A 14,694-nucleotide genomic window follows, 5' to 3' on the forward strand; every position below is an offset into this window, starting at 1 on the left:
AATTATTATTATGCATAATTTTCCTTCTTTTTAAGGGATTTCTGTAACTAAGTCACCTTGATTTGGTCATTAAAAAATTTTTTTTTTCTTTCTCATAAGACAACTGCCAGAACTTCCATCTAAAAACCTGTTTTTCAACATGAACAATCGCCAACACGTTGATCAGCGTCGCCAGGGTTTGGAAGATTTCCTCAGAAAGTAAGTATATGGAAATTCTATGGTCAGACAGCAAATTGCTCAGTAGGGGTCAGTTGGTCCTGTCTGGGAGGACGTTTCTGTTTCTGAAATGCCCTCTGTGCTCTCCAGCAAGGTGTACACGTTCATTGCCTGTATTAGAGCGCCATCTTGTGGCTCACATGGTACACATTTGGGACTGAGTCTTGTGAAAAGGAACAATGAATAATTGAATCAGAGGATAAATATTTGGGCCCTTGAGATGTAAAGCAAATACCAATTACTTGGGAGTTCAGCTGACAGAAGTAAAATTTGCCAAGAAACAAATGTGCCTTAAAAAGGCACTTTTTCAAAACTGTCTTCCTTACAGCATTTAAGATTGGCAGGCCAAAATCATTTTTACAGTGGTCTGCTCACACCCTTCAGGGCTCTTCTAAGGGAGTGGCTTGATTTTTTTTCCTTTAGAGGGAATGTTTGTAAAGGAGTATTGGTGGTGTTTGAATAATCCCAGTGGGTTAACTCTATAGAGTTCTCTGTGAGAGCCGTACTTCCATAGAGCCACTTGAATTCACACTACTAGGATTTCCATTGTCTCGCTCATTGAAATGACAGAATGGCCGTCCAACAGGAGGCTTGTGCCACTCTGGTTTGCAAACAGGCCAGGCTGCCTGTGTTCAAATCCTGGTTTTGCAATTGTGTTTTCCCATCTGTAAAATGGGGTAACCTACCCTTCAGGTCGTTGAGGGGATTGGTTGGGTTAATGCACGTTAAGCACCCACGTTAAGTAGTATCTGGTATATGATGTGTCTGGCATATAATGTCTAAGTATTGATAATTATTGTTTTAATGCATTTAGACATGAAGTAGCATTGAGCTTATTTTCTAAGTCCCTTTTTTATAGACAAGGAAATGGGGTAGACCATGTGACTACTAGTTAGTGGCAGGTTTGGTCTCCTGAACACTCATGCTTTTTTTTTCTAGTGGCTTCAGGATCTGAAATCATCTCCTTTTGAATTCACTAAATAGGTCCCTGGAGCTAGCCTGAAATAATATACTGCCTTCTCCCCATATGGCTCACTCATAAAGGCTCTGGGTATTAAGTATGCACATGAATATTAATATTTATTTCTATTAGATTGACATAGTGCCTTTCCTCTGAAGGGGTCATAGAGACACGCAGAGAGATTCAAGCTTATAAATTGAAAGAGGGCAGGGAAAGGAAGATAAGTCAGAGGAATAAATATGAAGAGAAGAGACCAGGAGAACGGAAGGAGCCGAGGCCTTTGAAAACATTACTGTGGTATTCTTTTGGGTGTTACAAGCGGGACAGAACAAAGAGCTGGTCAAGTTTTTTCTGCCTTTCCCCTTTGGGGACAGCTCTGATTTTAATTGTTTCCATGGGGCCCAGGTGGCTGATGGCCTTAAGATAAGGTCCCCACAGCCCAAGTTTGCAGAGTAGCCTTCACTCCAGATGCTGCCCCAGGGAAGCTGCGGCCTGGCCATCACCAGGGAGAATTGGGAGGGGGTGTCTGAATCCCCAAATCCTGGCCAGCACCGAGGAGTGGCTTATCTTCTGTAGTATAGTCTTATTTGAGATTAAAGGACAGCACCTGTCCCTGTATTTGTCATTAGTTAAGCATAGGGCATGTGTTTTTGACTAGAAGTCATTTAATTGTTTTGAACACAACCTTTTCATCTACCATTGCTTTACCCAAATTAACGACCCCAGTGAGTATCCTTTGGTCACCATGGAATTGTGCTTGTGCAGGTCATTTTTGTGCACAGTATTGTTTGGTTATTTGCAGACGTCGTATGGAAAGTATACTGGTTTAGGAGCTCGAGGACCTGGGTTCTAGGTCTCTCATAAATCTTGGCTCTTGATTTTTTTCTTAATTACAGAATCTTGAAAGTCACTTAGTTCTTTTTTTTTTAAATTTTTTTTTAGTTGTTGATTGATCTTTATTTATTTTGTTTGTTTATATGTGGTGCTGGGAATCGAACGCAGTGCCTCACATGTATGAGGCGAGCGCTCTACCGCTGAGCTCCAGCTCCAGCCCCTCACTTAGTTCTTTCGAGTCCCTTAATTCCTTCGGTTTTCTGTGGAACAGGGTAATACATTCTATGCATTGCCAACCTCACGGTGGTTGTCTGTTCAGATGATGGCTCAGAAAGGACTCTGGAAACCCTATGGTAATCTTTCATTCAACAGATATTTGTTAAGAAACTGCGTTGGGCCAGGCTGTGTGCCAGGGATAGAGACCTGCACAGAATGGACCCAAATTCTTCTGTCCTCGAAGCTTCCATTCTAATGGGGAAGCACTATGGGCATATCAGGGCTGTGGCTTAATTCATTAATATTGGATCTGGATCATCTAGAAGTGAAATCATGCAACAGACATGCAGCTCACTTGTATGTTATTTGTTTTGCAATAGTAGGTGAATGTTTGTTTCCAGAGTAATTAGTTTCATATTAGAAAGCTGATGCTTCTCCATGCTTTGAACTTGCAGGAGGCAAGGAGTCAGATACCACTCAGTTGACCTAAACTGTGGCCTCTCCTTTCTGTGACCCCCAGATTTCCACGCACAACTCTCCTGTTCTTTGGTTTGTGCACAAATAGCCATCTTCTGTGTCTTTGTCCCCAGAGCTCCTTCTCTTCATCTACCCAAGCCCATGTAGGGAAACTGCATGTGCTGTGTAATTCAGCACCGTACCTGACCCAGCCAGGCATCCTTTAAGGTGTTGTTGTTTACCCATTAAGTAAGTTTATCCATAAATACCTCCTGTCTTATTTGTAGAGGACCTTTGGGAATCACAACATTAAAATGTGACATAAGCTTGTGTTGTAGACTTTTAGCACATATTTTTATTTTTAAAATGTATTTATTTATTTTACAGTAGAATGCATTTTGACATACAGTACGCAAATGGAGCACAACTTTTCATTCCTCTGGCTGTACGTGGTTAAGAGTTATTCTAGTAGTGTAATCACTCACATATAAAGGGTAATAATGTCTGGATTAGCATGTATTTTAAAAATGAGGTTTTATGTAAGTTTTGAAGTTATGAACCAGAAGCACTATATGTGTTCAAACTCAGTGAAACCAAAATGTCTCTTTATGTGTATGTGTGTTATATAAAATGTACTTTTTTCATTTTATGGTCATTTGTGAAATGATGCATATTTAACAGCAAAGTACAAATTCAGGCTGTCTTCATAGAGGAATTAGAAAACTGTTGCTTGATTAGGTGACAAATAAGAATATATCATTTATTGAACACTTGCTATGTGTTTGGCATTTTACGTGTTTTATCTCAGTACTTACAACAGTCTTAGGAATTGGGTTTTATCTCAGTTTTTCAGATAAGGAAATTATAGGAAAAGTGGAGGTACTTTATTAATTCTAGGAACTGGCAAGTTTATAATTAGCAGAACTCTCAACTGCTAGCTAAAATTGGCCAGTATGATTGTGGAATTTTTCAAATGTATTTGTTTTTCCTCAATCTTGGACTATAATCTTCCTTTTATATTCTTTCCCCTAATTATAAATTGAAAGTCACTTGTGATAGTTTCAGGAAAAAGAAAGATATGGACTAAAATTATTATACTCTGTTGGTAAGTCTCCAACTATGAACAGTGGAATTCAGACTAATTTTTTTTTAAGAGAGAGAGAGAGAGAGAATTTTTTAATATTTATTTTTCAGTTTTTGGTGGACATAACATCTTTATTTTTATGTGGTGCTGAGGATCGAACCCAGCGTCCCGCGCATGCCAGGCGAGTGCGTTCCGCATGAGCCACATCCCCAGCCCCAGACTAATTTTTTACATTTATTAGATATCATGGGTGGGAGCTGGCTTTCCCTCTTTACTGAATGCTCCTATTAATATAACTACATTCATCCTACGATTATTGTGGTTTGGTATTTCTTAAAGTTAAATATATATATATATATGTGTGTGTGTGTGTGTGTGTGTGTGTGTGTGTGTGTTGTAGATGGACACAAAACTTTTGTTTTATTTATTTATTTTTGTGTGGTCCTGAGGATCGAACCCAGTGCCTCACATGTGCTAGTTTTCTTTTTTTTAAATAAAAGACTACCACTGAAACATTACAGTTAGTTGTAAACACACACACACACACACACACACACACACATACATACATTTTATAAGTCTCTGTGTTCAATAGAGGGCACCACAGCACAGATCATGAATATCTTCAGTGAAGATTTATAGGGTTTCTAAAATTTAGAAAATTTTTTCTCCTGGTAAGAGGTAAAGAGGCTGAATTAATTTTTTTTCTACATCAAACTGCTAACGTTCCACACACTGTACAGATGTGTATAGATATCATTATATTGGGTTCAGTAGACTCAGGACATCTTTAGTTAGGATTAAATGATTTTGTGTAGCTGTATATTGTTCCCAACTGAACCACTATGTAACACACCTAATAAAATCATGTTGAGGACAACCAGATTTTCAACTGTGTCCAATTCAAGGAAAAAGCAGATTTTGCTTTGTTTTAAAGTTGTTATGGAGAAAGGAATAAATTTTGACTCTCATTGTAAATATATTTTCAGAAATTCCTTTAAAACTCTAGAGGCTGTTTTTTTGTTCCTTTTATAAAGGCTTCAAAATCATATATATTTATTTTTATGGGGCCTTCTAACAATGACATTTTATTGACTGTTTTACAAAGTATTCTTTATATTGAGTTTGAAGTTGATTTTCTGCTATTAGATTTGTTTGTGGAAAAGTGGCACAAATATGACTAAGGAAAAAATAGGACGTAGTATTATGATTGTGGCAGTCACAACCCTCTTTGATAGATGGTAAACTGACTATTACTCTAAAGGAACCAATCATGCTCACTGAACTAAATGGGGGAAACACTTTGCAAATTTTTCATTTTAAATTTTGCAATGAAATATCCGACTGTAAAATAAAAAGCGTAAACATATTTAAAATAGATTTGCTTGTTTAAGATTCATGCTCATGCAGTATGGTGGCATACCTTTAGCCACAGAGAAAAGAGGTCCCCCAAACAAAAACCATGCCTTGAAGACACACTGGTTTTGAAACTCTGGCCTGTGGGAATGTTCCTCCCCAACCTCATCTTCTTCCATGTACGTGAGCTGGGCCGCCAGCCCCTTCTCTTTTTAACTGTGTGTCCTCTAGGTGGCAGTATTATGCAGAAAACACTGGGAAATAATGAGTCTAATGTACAGTAAAATTGGAAATTGAATTATAGCTCAAGAAAAAAGGACAGTAGCCTTGAGGTCCTGATCAACCTGGACTCTGATCACTTTTGTTTGCTGTACCCATGTGTTAGGTTACTAGCAAGTTAATAACAGTGTGTGAGCAGTTCAAGGCTCAGTAGAATTGCTTTGGACGTGAAATAAAGCTAAAATGAATTTGTGTCCAATATCATTGACATTAGTGCTCATTACTTTTGTGGTGCAATGCCTCAAACCATCTAAAATCAATTTTAAAGATTACCCATTATTTTATAAAGAAAATAAAACACATTTCCAACAGACACAAAGCTGCGAGCACAATCCTATGAACAGTTACTTGTCCCATGGCTGGCAGGAAACTGCCGACAGGAGGCCACAGGAAATGCTCTGCTCAAACTTCACAGGGAGTCCAAGTTCATATAAGTGGGTTGTTGCGATATAACTCTTCTCTTAATTTGAAGTATTTAAAACAAAATGGTAAACATTTACAAATGTAGAAAATAAATCTTGAGTAGTAAAAGGGATTTTACTACTTGGCTACTTGGACATGGTAAATTAATCTTTATCCTGTGACATGGTCATCTTCTGGGAGAACCCAGGGCAGAGGGCACAGAGAGGGGAAGTATTTAGCTGCTTTGCTTGAAATTTTCTCTTAAAAAGCACAAAGGTCTTAGTTTTTGTTTTAGCAGACTAGTAATGAATGAATACTTTCTCAAACTACATTTATAAACCTATTGAAGCAAAGGAGGTGGTGGCTAGAGTTTAGTTTTGATATGTGCATTTGCTTTCTTGAAGAAATAATTGCTTTATTTTGAAAAAAAAAAAAGGATTTGGTGTTCTAATGACCTTGGAGTTTAACTAAATTGATATTAATGGCCAGAGAGATTTATTTTTCTAATTACTTGTTTAAACATGCAAAATATAAGGTAAGGTTCATTTGGTCTGAAATATATGATCTATTTTTCATAGATCTCTAGGTGAAAAATCCCATGTTAGGCAAAATCATATTTAGGTTTAGTGTTCTAGTATTATCTCCTATATCTGATCTTTGTGTCTCCTATTATACCGTAATTGAACTATTAAAAAAGACTAGATGGTCATACATCAAAACCTTTGCTATGAAGATAAAACCAGTTTCTGTTAAAGTCTATACTTGATTTCCTATTCTCAGACATGTATTTCAGATAAAAACACATTCACTGATAATATGAGTTTAAGCATGTACAGATTTTGCTACAGTGTAGTTTTTAGTCCTCCATGAACTTCTGATACACTAGCTGAAATCTGTATTACTTTTGTAAAGGTTAATTTGTCGTGGGGAAATTTAGTAAGAATCGAGCACAAATTTATCATATTTTAGTTCTATATGGTAAAATTGGCTGGAATCAATTTTATTTGGTTACTTGTTTTGACGATATGGAGATGCAGTGCTGCTGAAGATTTTGGAGAAATTTCTAATCAGAACTGGGTATTAAAAAAAGTGAGCCCCAATAAGCATATACTTATGAACATATGTATACGTGTGAAGTTTTAAAATGTAAAACATGCTGAGAAATATATTGAATTTCTCGTATAATTTTTAATAGTAGTTAAAAGTTTTGATGTTTCGTGACAGCCTATCCAATAAAGATGCCTGAATTAACATGCTGTTGGCAGTAAATTTTTTTAAGTAGAATAAATTCCTATGACTATATAAGCAAAATATTTCCATAATTAATCCACATGGTCATAACAGATGGTTAAATTGAACAAATGTCCTTGAAGTTATTCTTTTAACAGATGTTCTTAACTATTAGCTTCATGTTTTTACTCACCTAAATTTCCAAATAATTGAATAAAAGTTAACATATGCTTTCATCCCTTTAATGGGAAGAACCCATAATTGATGCAAAGTTTCCTGCAGTACAGAAATTACTCTGTGGTGTGTTTCTAAGGTTTTTTATTTTTCCTTCCCGGGATCCGTCCGTCCCCAGTTTACCGATTATTTTTTTTTTTCCTTTCTTTCTTTTACATAGAGTCCTGCAGAATGCACTTTTGCTTTCAGATAGCAGCCTTCACCTCTTCTTGCAGAGCCATCTGAACTCAGACGACATTGAGGCCTGTGTTTCTGGGCAGACCAAGTACTCGGTGGAAGAAGCAATTCACAAATTTGCCTTGATGAACAGACGTTTCCCTGAAGAAGATGAAGAAGGGAGAAAAGAAAATGATGTAGATTACGATTCAGAAAGGTATTTCCTTGCGTTTTGATTTAATATATACGTATTTGTACGACACATAGTGCACACAGGCATGTGTATAGATATATACACATACTTCGCTTTTTTGTTGATGTAATACTAAGATAATGAAAAAATTAATTGACTGAGATTTTATTGAGCTGTGACAGCTCATCATAGTAGTCTTCACACACACCTCCACACTGAATTAATGAATGCAGTAGAAATTCAATTATCTGCATTCTGATTATGTGACTTTCATTTAGTCAGACTTGAATTATTCGCGTTTAAATTATCTAGCTAAAAAAATATCCAACTGCACTCCAAATGGCTAATTAAAAGTCCAAATTTCCTGTCTCTCTTTGTGACTGGAGATAATTAAAGTTCTCCTCTGTTACTCAGGCTTTGAGTGTGTTGTGAAAACCAATTTCCTCTTTTTATTATTTTCCCCCTCTCTTCTTTTCCAGTTCATCCTCTGGGCTTGGACACAGTAGTGATGACAGCAGTTCACATGGATGTAAAATAAGTACAGCTCCACAGGAATCCTGAAAAATAATTCTAATGTCACTATCTTAGGAATAGCAAATTGTGTCCAGGCATAGAGAAGAAAGCTTGCTAATATAATATTGCAATATTCTTACCTAAAGCTCACTCTCATGATATTAGATATTTAAATTCTTAAAGATGGTGGATTGTTTATTAGTGGTATGCATTTTTATGTTGTCTAACTTTTAGCCAAGCTTCTGTATAAAGCTAAAAGCCTGTGAATGCCATACTATCCTTTATTGCCAAATATTATTGGTAAACAAGATATTGCCCTCAAGTGAAATGAGTTATGTTTAAAAGAAAACCTAGTTGGTTTTATTGAATTTTAAAAGATAGGTAAACAGGGAGCATATAAAATCCAGATAGGGCATTCCTTCCACGTCAATGGAGCAGTTCCCGTAAACACAGCGCATGTGATGTTAGCCACTGTGAACAGTAACCCCGTAGATCAGACTGCCTCTCTCAGACATGTGGCTGATATTCTGTGGATACCTCCCCTGCATTGGCAAAATACTTTGCTTTGGGTGTTTGATTGAAATATTTAAGAGTATTTAAGCTTCCCACTATTTTATCTATTTCGTACTTAGAAGGAAAATGTTATCTTATGAATAGAAACATTAATGCTTACAGCTTAGGGGAAAAAACAAATAGTGCTAGTACTTTTACTTGTATTTGCAGTCTGTAGATTCAGAAATATGTTTTCATTGTCCAACCATCAGCTTAAGCAAATGATTTCTGGAAACAGTTTGTTTTCATTATTGTGTAATTAGCATTACAGGTTAATAATTTATTTTTTGACCAAATATGTAATTCTTATCATTAGATAACTTTTATTATCAGTGGTGGCTACTTATTACTTATTTTAGAATGATCTTGTAAAAACTTACAAATTTAATTTTTTGAATAACTATTCCCGTAATTTTAGAAAGGATGTCAACTTGCTAACTTCAAAATTCATTATTTGTTTCTTAAGAACCCTTTTTTTTCAGACATCTGCCTGAAGATTGGTATAATTTTAATGAAATGTATTGTCTTAATGGCCCAAAGATAAGATGTCTCAGATAAACTACTTTGAACTTCAAATTTCAGACAAGGCAGCATATTCCTGAGATAATTATCCAACTTTCTTCCTCATTTAATAGTACAAAATATATCTGTGGAACTAACAGGAAGATATTTCAAATAACAGGGATAACTTGTTGCTTTGATTAAATGTTACCCAGTCTATATGGAAGACAGCAAAGGCTACAAAAAAAGCAGACTTTTCCTTTTTTTTTTTTTTTTTTAATTTTAATTAAAGTTACTGTGCCACAAAGTCTTTGCTTTGTTTTAAAGAACCAATGATGGGAGGTGGGGGGGACTAAGAACCAACAGGAAAAAAAAATTAAATTTAGAATAAGATTAATTTCTTTACTTTCTTCTTCTTCTTCTTCTTTTTTTTGGTTTGGTCTAAAACATTATTAAACTTGTATAAGTATTTTAATTTAGTGTATCTTAGATCCTATTATTTGTCATCTATGTCACTATTTTAATACAAGGAAAAAAGAATTTAGCAACTTCTGATTATTTTGCTAACATGTAAAGTTTGCCATTGGGGCCTTGCAGAGCTATCCCCAGTTCCTCAGTAATGTGTATTTGAATTCCCAATATTTCTGTTTTATAGTACTTTTGAAAATCATACTGTGCCACCAATTATCACATTATTTTTTGATGTAACATAGCCATCAAAATTAATACTACATAATGCCTAGTATTTGGTTTGTAAATGTCATGAGATCATCCTTTTCACATTAAACATGAAAAAATAATCAACTTTGTTGTATCACTTATTTTACATAGAAAATGTATTTTTTCTTATGTATAACTAAATTCAGTGTGTTTTTGAGTTATCAGTATATATATATTTTTTTGAAGAACTGGTAAAACTTGATTTACTATTGTTTTAGTTGTATATATTTGCCTCCTTGGTTCAGCTGTTTTGATATCTAAGCACTGGCTTCTTAAAACTGATTTCTTGCAGCCCGATATTTAGTTGAACTTCAACTCCCAATGGTTTTGTTTATCTCTTATCCTTTCTCTGGCATATTTTTAAAAGCTTTGTTTAATTATGTAACTAAATAGAATAGTATTTAATATTCTTTTTTAAATGTAACTTAAATTTAAAACATTGTAATCCTGATGCTTTGATTTATACACAGCAAAACTATTTCCCTGGCTAATTCTGAAAGGGTAAACTATCCACTTAAAATTCCAGCTTACATGTTTTGTTTTAGAGCTGGCTTTATATATAACCAATAAAAATCAACAACCTGTTACTTAAGACTTCTCTTATAATCTTACTTGGAAGAAAGTGATTTGATTCTAGTTGAAATTTCAAGTCTAAAAAATTACTAGGGAAACACACAAATGCTTATCTTTATGCAGCTGTACCTTAAGATATTAGATATCTTGCCAGTGCATTTCAAGCCTAGATCAGATTTTATTGAATAATTCAATAGAAACAAGAGGTATGAAGCATATAAAAGTAAAATAAAATTTCTTTATATATGACAATTAAGAATTTAAATAAATTCATTTAGCTTAGACACAATTACCATTATATCCAACAGTAAACTGGACGTTGTTTTGAACTTAGTTTATGATTTTGGGGGCTTTAAGGATTCATCATTATTGAACAATTCTGCTACAAAAAAAGGTTTTTAATATCTGAACTGTAAAGAACCATTTTTTTTTAGACATAAGGAAGACCCCTTTTCCTGAAAGGCCTCTAAAATATCAAAAGCTTATTCTGTTTCTAAAATAGTCTCTCTCTTAATATCGAAATGTAATGCAGCATCTTTTCAACAGAGGAAATGATTTATTTCAGTACAAATTTGTGGTTTTGTTTTGGAATATAGACCCTTTCTTACTTTCTTATATATAAACACAGTTTCAAATACAAATACTGTCTGAAGTTAGTTATTGCAATTTGACATTAAAAGCATACATACAATTTTCTTTGCAAATAAAGGTCATAAGAAACATAAGTTTTAGAACTGGAGTTCAGAAAATTTAGGATGTAAATAAGAAACAATTTCTTTACAATTTGATATATTTACAAAGGATTTTGGCTCTATTCTTTGCCGTATGCATCTTACAAACGAGTCACCATTGTCCCTTTAAGTCAGACACAATTGCTCTTCACTCTTGCTGGAAACTTTTCTAGATCCTTGTTATGAACAGTGCATTGGACACTAATTTATTTCAGCTGTACAAACTCTAGTAGTTAATGACCCTTTCTCTTTCTCTGAAATTCCAAAGACTTCTTTTCAAACGATACAGAGAAAAAGAGGAAAAAAAAAAAAAAGCCACAATTTTCTGCTGAATTTAAACGCTGGTCTAAAGACACTATGCAAATGGTTTATGCTAAAGAGGAAAATACCCTTTCTCCCCCGACGAGAAGTGTAGATGCATCCAAAACCCCACACCGCTTGTCTTTGCTGCTAGAGGCACAGCACGGGCATAACTTGTGGTTGTGTTTTTGCCAGTTTCTTACCTCTGGGCCTTCTTTATAGCCTTGCCCCCCACCCCACCGGCGGTGGCGCTCCAGCGGCTGCACCCTCGGCCGCCTGTTGGCTGCGGCGCCTCAGCGGCTCGCGCACACTCCCCCCGCGCCGCGTCCCGCACACGCGCGCTCTCGCCTCCTCCCCTCCCTGGCCGCTCCGCCGCCGCCGCCGGCGACTGGGTAGCAGGTAGCGAGCCAACCGGCCTCGGACCGGTAACCCATGGCAACCGCCCTGGTAACCCATAGCAACTGCGCTGCGGAAAGGGGAGGGGAAAAAAAACGGGTGGAGGGGGGCGGCGGGTGGTGAGTGGGAACAACCACCACAAAAAGACAGCGATTTACAGCACAGACCTCAGCTCCCTGCCCCACCTGCTTCAAGCGTGGGCACCACGAGGCCCCCTTCCAGCGTTAAAATGACAACTCTGGTTGCTTAGGAAAGAGAAGCAATAATAAAATAATAGTATTGCAAAAGGCCCTCGGATGGAGGGTTTGGGGTTGAAGGCATCTTGAATACCCGTGACCCTCCGGGTCTCCGGGTTTCCACGCAGCGGGGGCCTCTGCCGGTCTCGTGAGCGCGCGCGCGCGGAGCTGGGGGCCCCGCCGCCCGTTGGCTGGGTCCGGGCGGGCAGCGCTGGGCGGAGGCAGGCGGCGTCCCCCAGCTTGGGGCCGAACCCGTGTCTTTGTTCTGCAGATGCTCGCGCTGCACAGCTCTCTCTTGCGCCCAAGAGACCGACGGTGCTCAGCCTGGATGCGGCTATGGCCTGGGCGTTCCCCTGAGCGCCCTGGACGCGGCTGGGCTAGGGCAAACCCCCGCATCCTCAGTGTTCTCATCTGCACTTGCACTGCACATGTTAACCCCGGTCTCTTCCAGTCCCCCCGGGAGCCTAAAACCTTCCTGGCCGGTGTGTCGTCGTGTTAACCTGCCTCTTTTCATTTGGAGAGGGAGGGTACAGTCGAGCCTGGTGCGACTGGGCCGTGGGTGAGATTGGTGTGTGTGTGTGTGTGTGTGTGTGTGTGTACGTACGTACGTACACGGGCGAAGAGCTACAAAACCCCTATCCCATTGGGTTGGGGACAGAAGAGAGAAGCTTTTTTCTTTTTCTTTTCTTTTTTCTTTTTTTTTGCCCCAGAATAAAGAAGCGCTCGGCCGTTGACTACTAGGTGCAAGGCCTCTGGCGGACAGAGGGCGGCGCTGCAGGGCCAGTGCGGCGGCCGCAGAGGACCGTCAGCCCGAGAACCTGCAGCCTTGGGTCTGGCTAGTTGTCTGTGTCTGAAATGTTCCTGTCCGAAGTGTTTCCCCAGTGGAAAGCACTTGCAGCCCTTATAGGTTTCAGTTTGTGCTCAGAGAATCATCTATTCGCTCGTAAAATGATTCAGGAAACAACCCTAACGGGTTGCATTCGGTACAGAACACCTATCTGCAAAAACCCCACAAAGAAATGCAGTGGCTTGAAGGGAGACTATGCTAGGAATCCTGAGGTTATAGTTCCAGGTCGAGTTCCCACTGGCTTGATTCCAAGCACATCTTGACGTTTTAAGAAGGAAAAGCTTTGACCTGGATGATTTTGAGTTGTTCTAGGCCCTCAATTCTTCTACCCTCTGTTAACATTACATTTACAAATCCAAATAGCAAAGCCAGGAGGAACATCTTTTTAAAGGCAAGACCTAACACAAATATATTATACATGCTTGTATAATATATTTTTTTCTTTTCAAGTGATTAGGTTCACAGGTAGTGTGTGTGTGTGTGTGTGTGTGTGTGTATACACACAGACAAGGGAAGTCATGTAGAGAAGCCCATTTTAATCCTTTTATAAAGCAAAACATCTTCCAAATGTGTATTTTTTATTGCTACAGATCTCAGGAAACTTGGTTATTTTCACAAATTATGCGTTTTTGGGTTCCACTACCTATAGAGAATTGGTTACAGAGGGCTCTGTGTGAACTGTTGGAGATAAAACAGGTACTTGCCTTTCCTAGGATTCATTCAGTACAATTCCAGCCGTCTGCACAGTGGTACACTGGGAGCCCTGTGCTTTCATTTAATTTTTTTTTTTTAACAAAAGCAATTACAGAAAAGTGCAAATTTAACGTGTGACATTTAACATTTTGCCATGGCAGTCAGCCTCCACTTAAATGGGGCCTTTCTGCGGAACAACAGGAGCCAAAAGGCCTTGTGTCATGGAGTAATGTAAGACACAATCTGGGCTGCAAACGCACAATGAATCGGGAAGGATTTATGTAATTAATTGACCAGTCTTAACCTGTTATCGTGATGTAAGGAATTTGGAACTCATTAATTTGGGCTCTGACAGATTTCATATTAGAGCTGGCAAATATGGATTGAGCCTCTTATTCTTGTAGCAGCTGGAATTTCCATGACAGTGAGGATTAGTGAAGAAGACCTATTGCTGGAGTCAAACTGCCTCTTTGTAATCAGTAGCCCTGCTCTGCATTAAAGGGATAATGAAAAAAAAAAAAAAGGAAAAAGCATATTACCTGGCATAAGAAACAGAAGAGGCGTATGTTCACCCAGCTAATATGTGTGTTGAGTTCAAGCATTTGCAGTTGAATGAAAATATTAATTTCAGTCATAAAGTTTAGATGCTTTATCAAGCACCTCAAGAGAAAAGGGCTCAGGTCAGGTTACATATTGTTGTCAAAGTTAAAAAGAAATTAAAAGATGGAGCCTTTGAATTTCCTCCATGTCTACACAGATAGTGTATGAAGAGGAAAATAGAAGTCTTACCAGGGGCAGATGGGATTTCCTGTAGTGTCACATCCATAAATGAGCGATTCAAGCTCTGAAGGAGAGATTGACTTTCTCAGGAGGAGCCACTTCCTGTCTCCTTGTCAAGGCTCTTAGTGGACCCTGTGAAACCCAGAACTCACATAATGAGCATTTAGTCGATAATCTAATCTGTGTCCTCTTCACATTGTATGGGGTTTAATGAATTACCCATTTGCAAATGTCT

General features: G+C 37.9%; 1 protein-coding gene across 4 annotated transcripts in view; it reads left to right on the forward strand.

The window, feature by feature from the left end:
* Snx10 (sorting nexin 10) overlaps positions 1 to 14,694 on the forward strand; it is a 158,323-nt gene that overhangs the window by 53,295 nt on the left and 90,334 nt on the right. For 3 of the 4 annotated variants that reach the window (XM_071613858.1, XM_071613861.1, XM_027932646.2), the window contains exons 5-6: positions 100 to 198; positions 7,429 to 7,641. In XM_071613858.1, the coding sequence (XP_071469959.1) occupies positions 100 to 198; positions 7,429 to 7,641 (312 nt within the window). Of the gene's footprint in view, positions 1 to 99; positions 199 to 7,428; positions 7,642 to 8,096; positions 10,496 to 14,694 lie in introns of those variants that run through there. The other variant, XM_027932645.2, reaches the window with a different exon arrangement.

The sequence above is a fragment of the Marmota flaviventris genome, chromosome 1, assembly GCF_047511675.1.
Source record: "Marmota flaviventris isolate mMarFla1 chromosome 1, mMarFla1.hap1, whole genome shotgun sequence".
In the NCBI taxonomy this organism is placed as follows: Eukaryota; Metazoa; Chordata; class Mammalia; order Rodentia; family Sciuridae; genus Marmota; species Marmota flaviventris.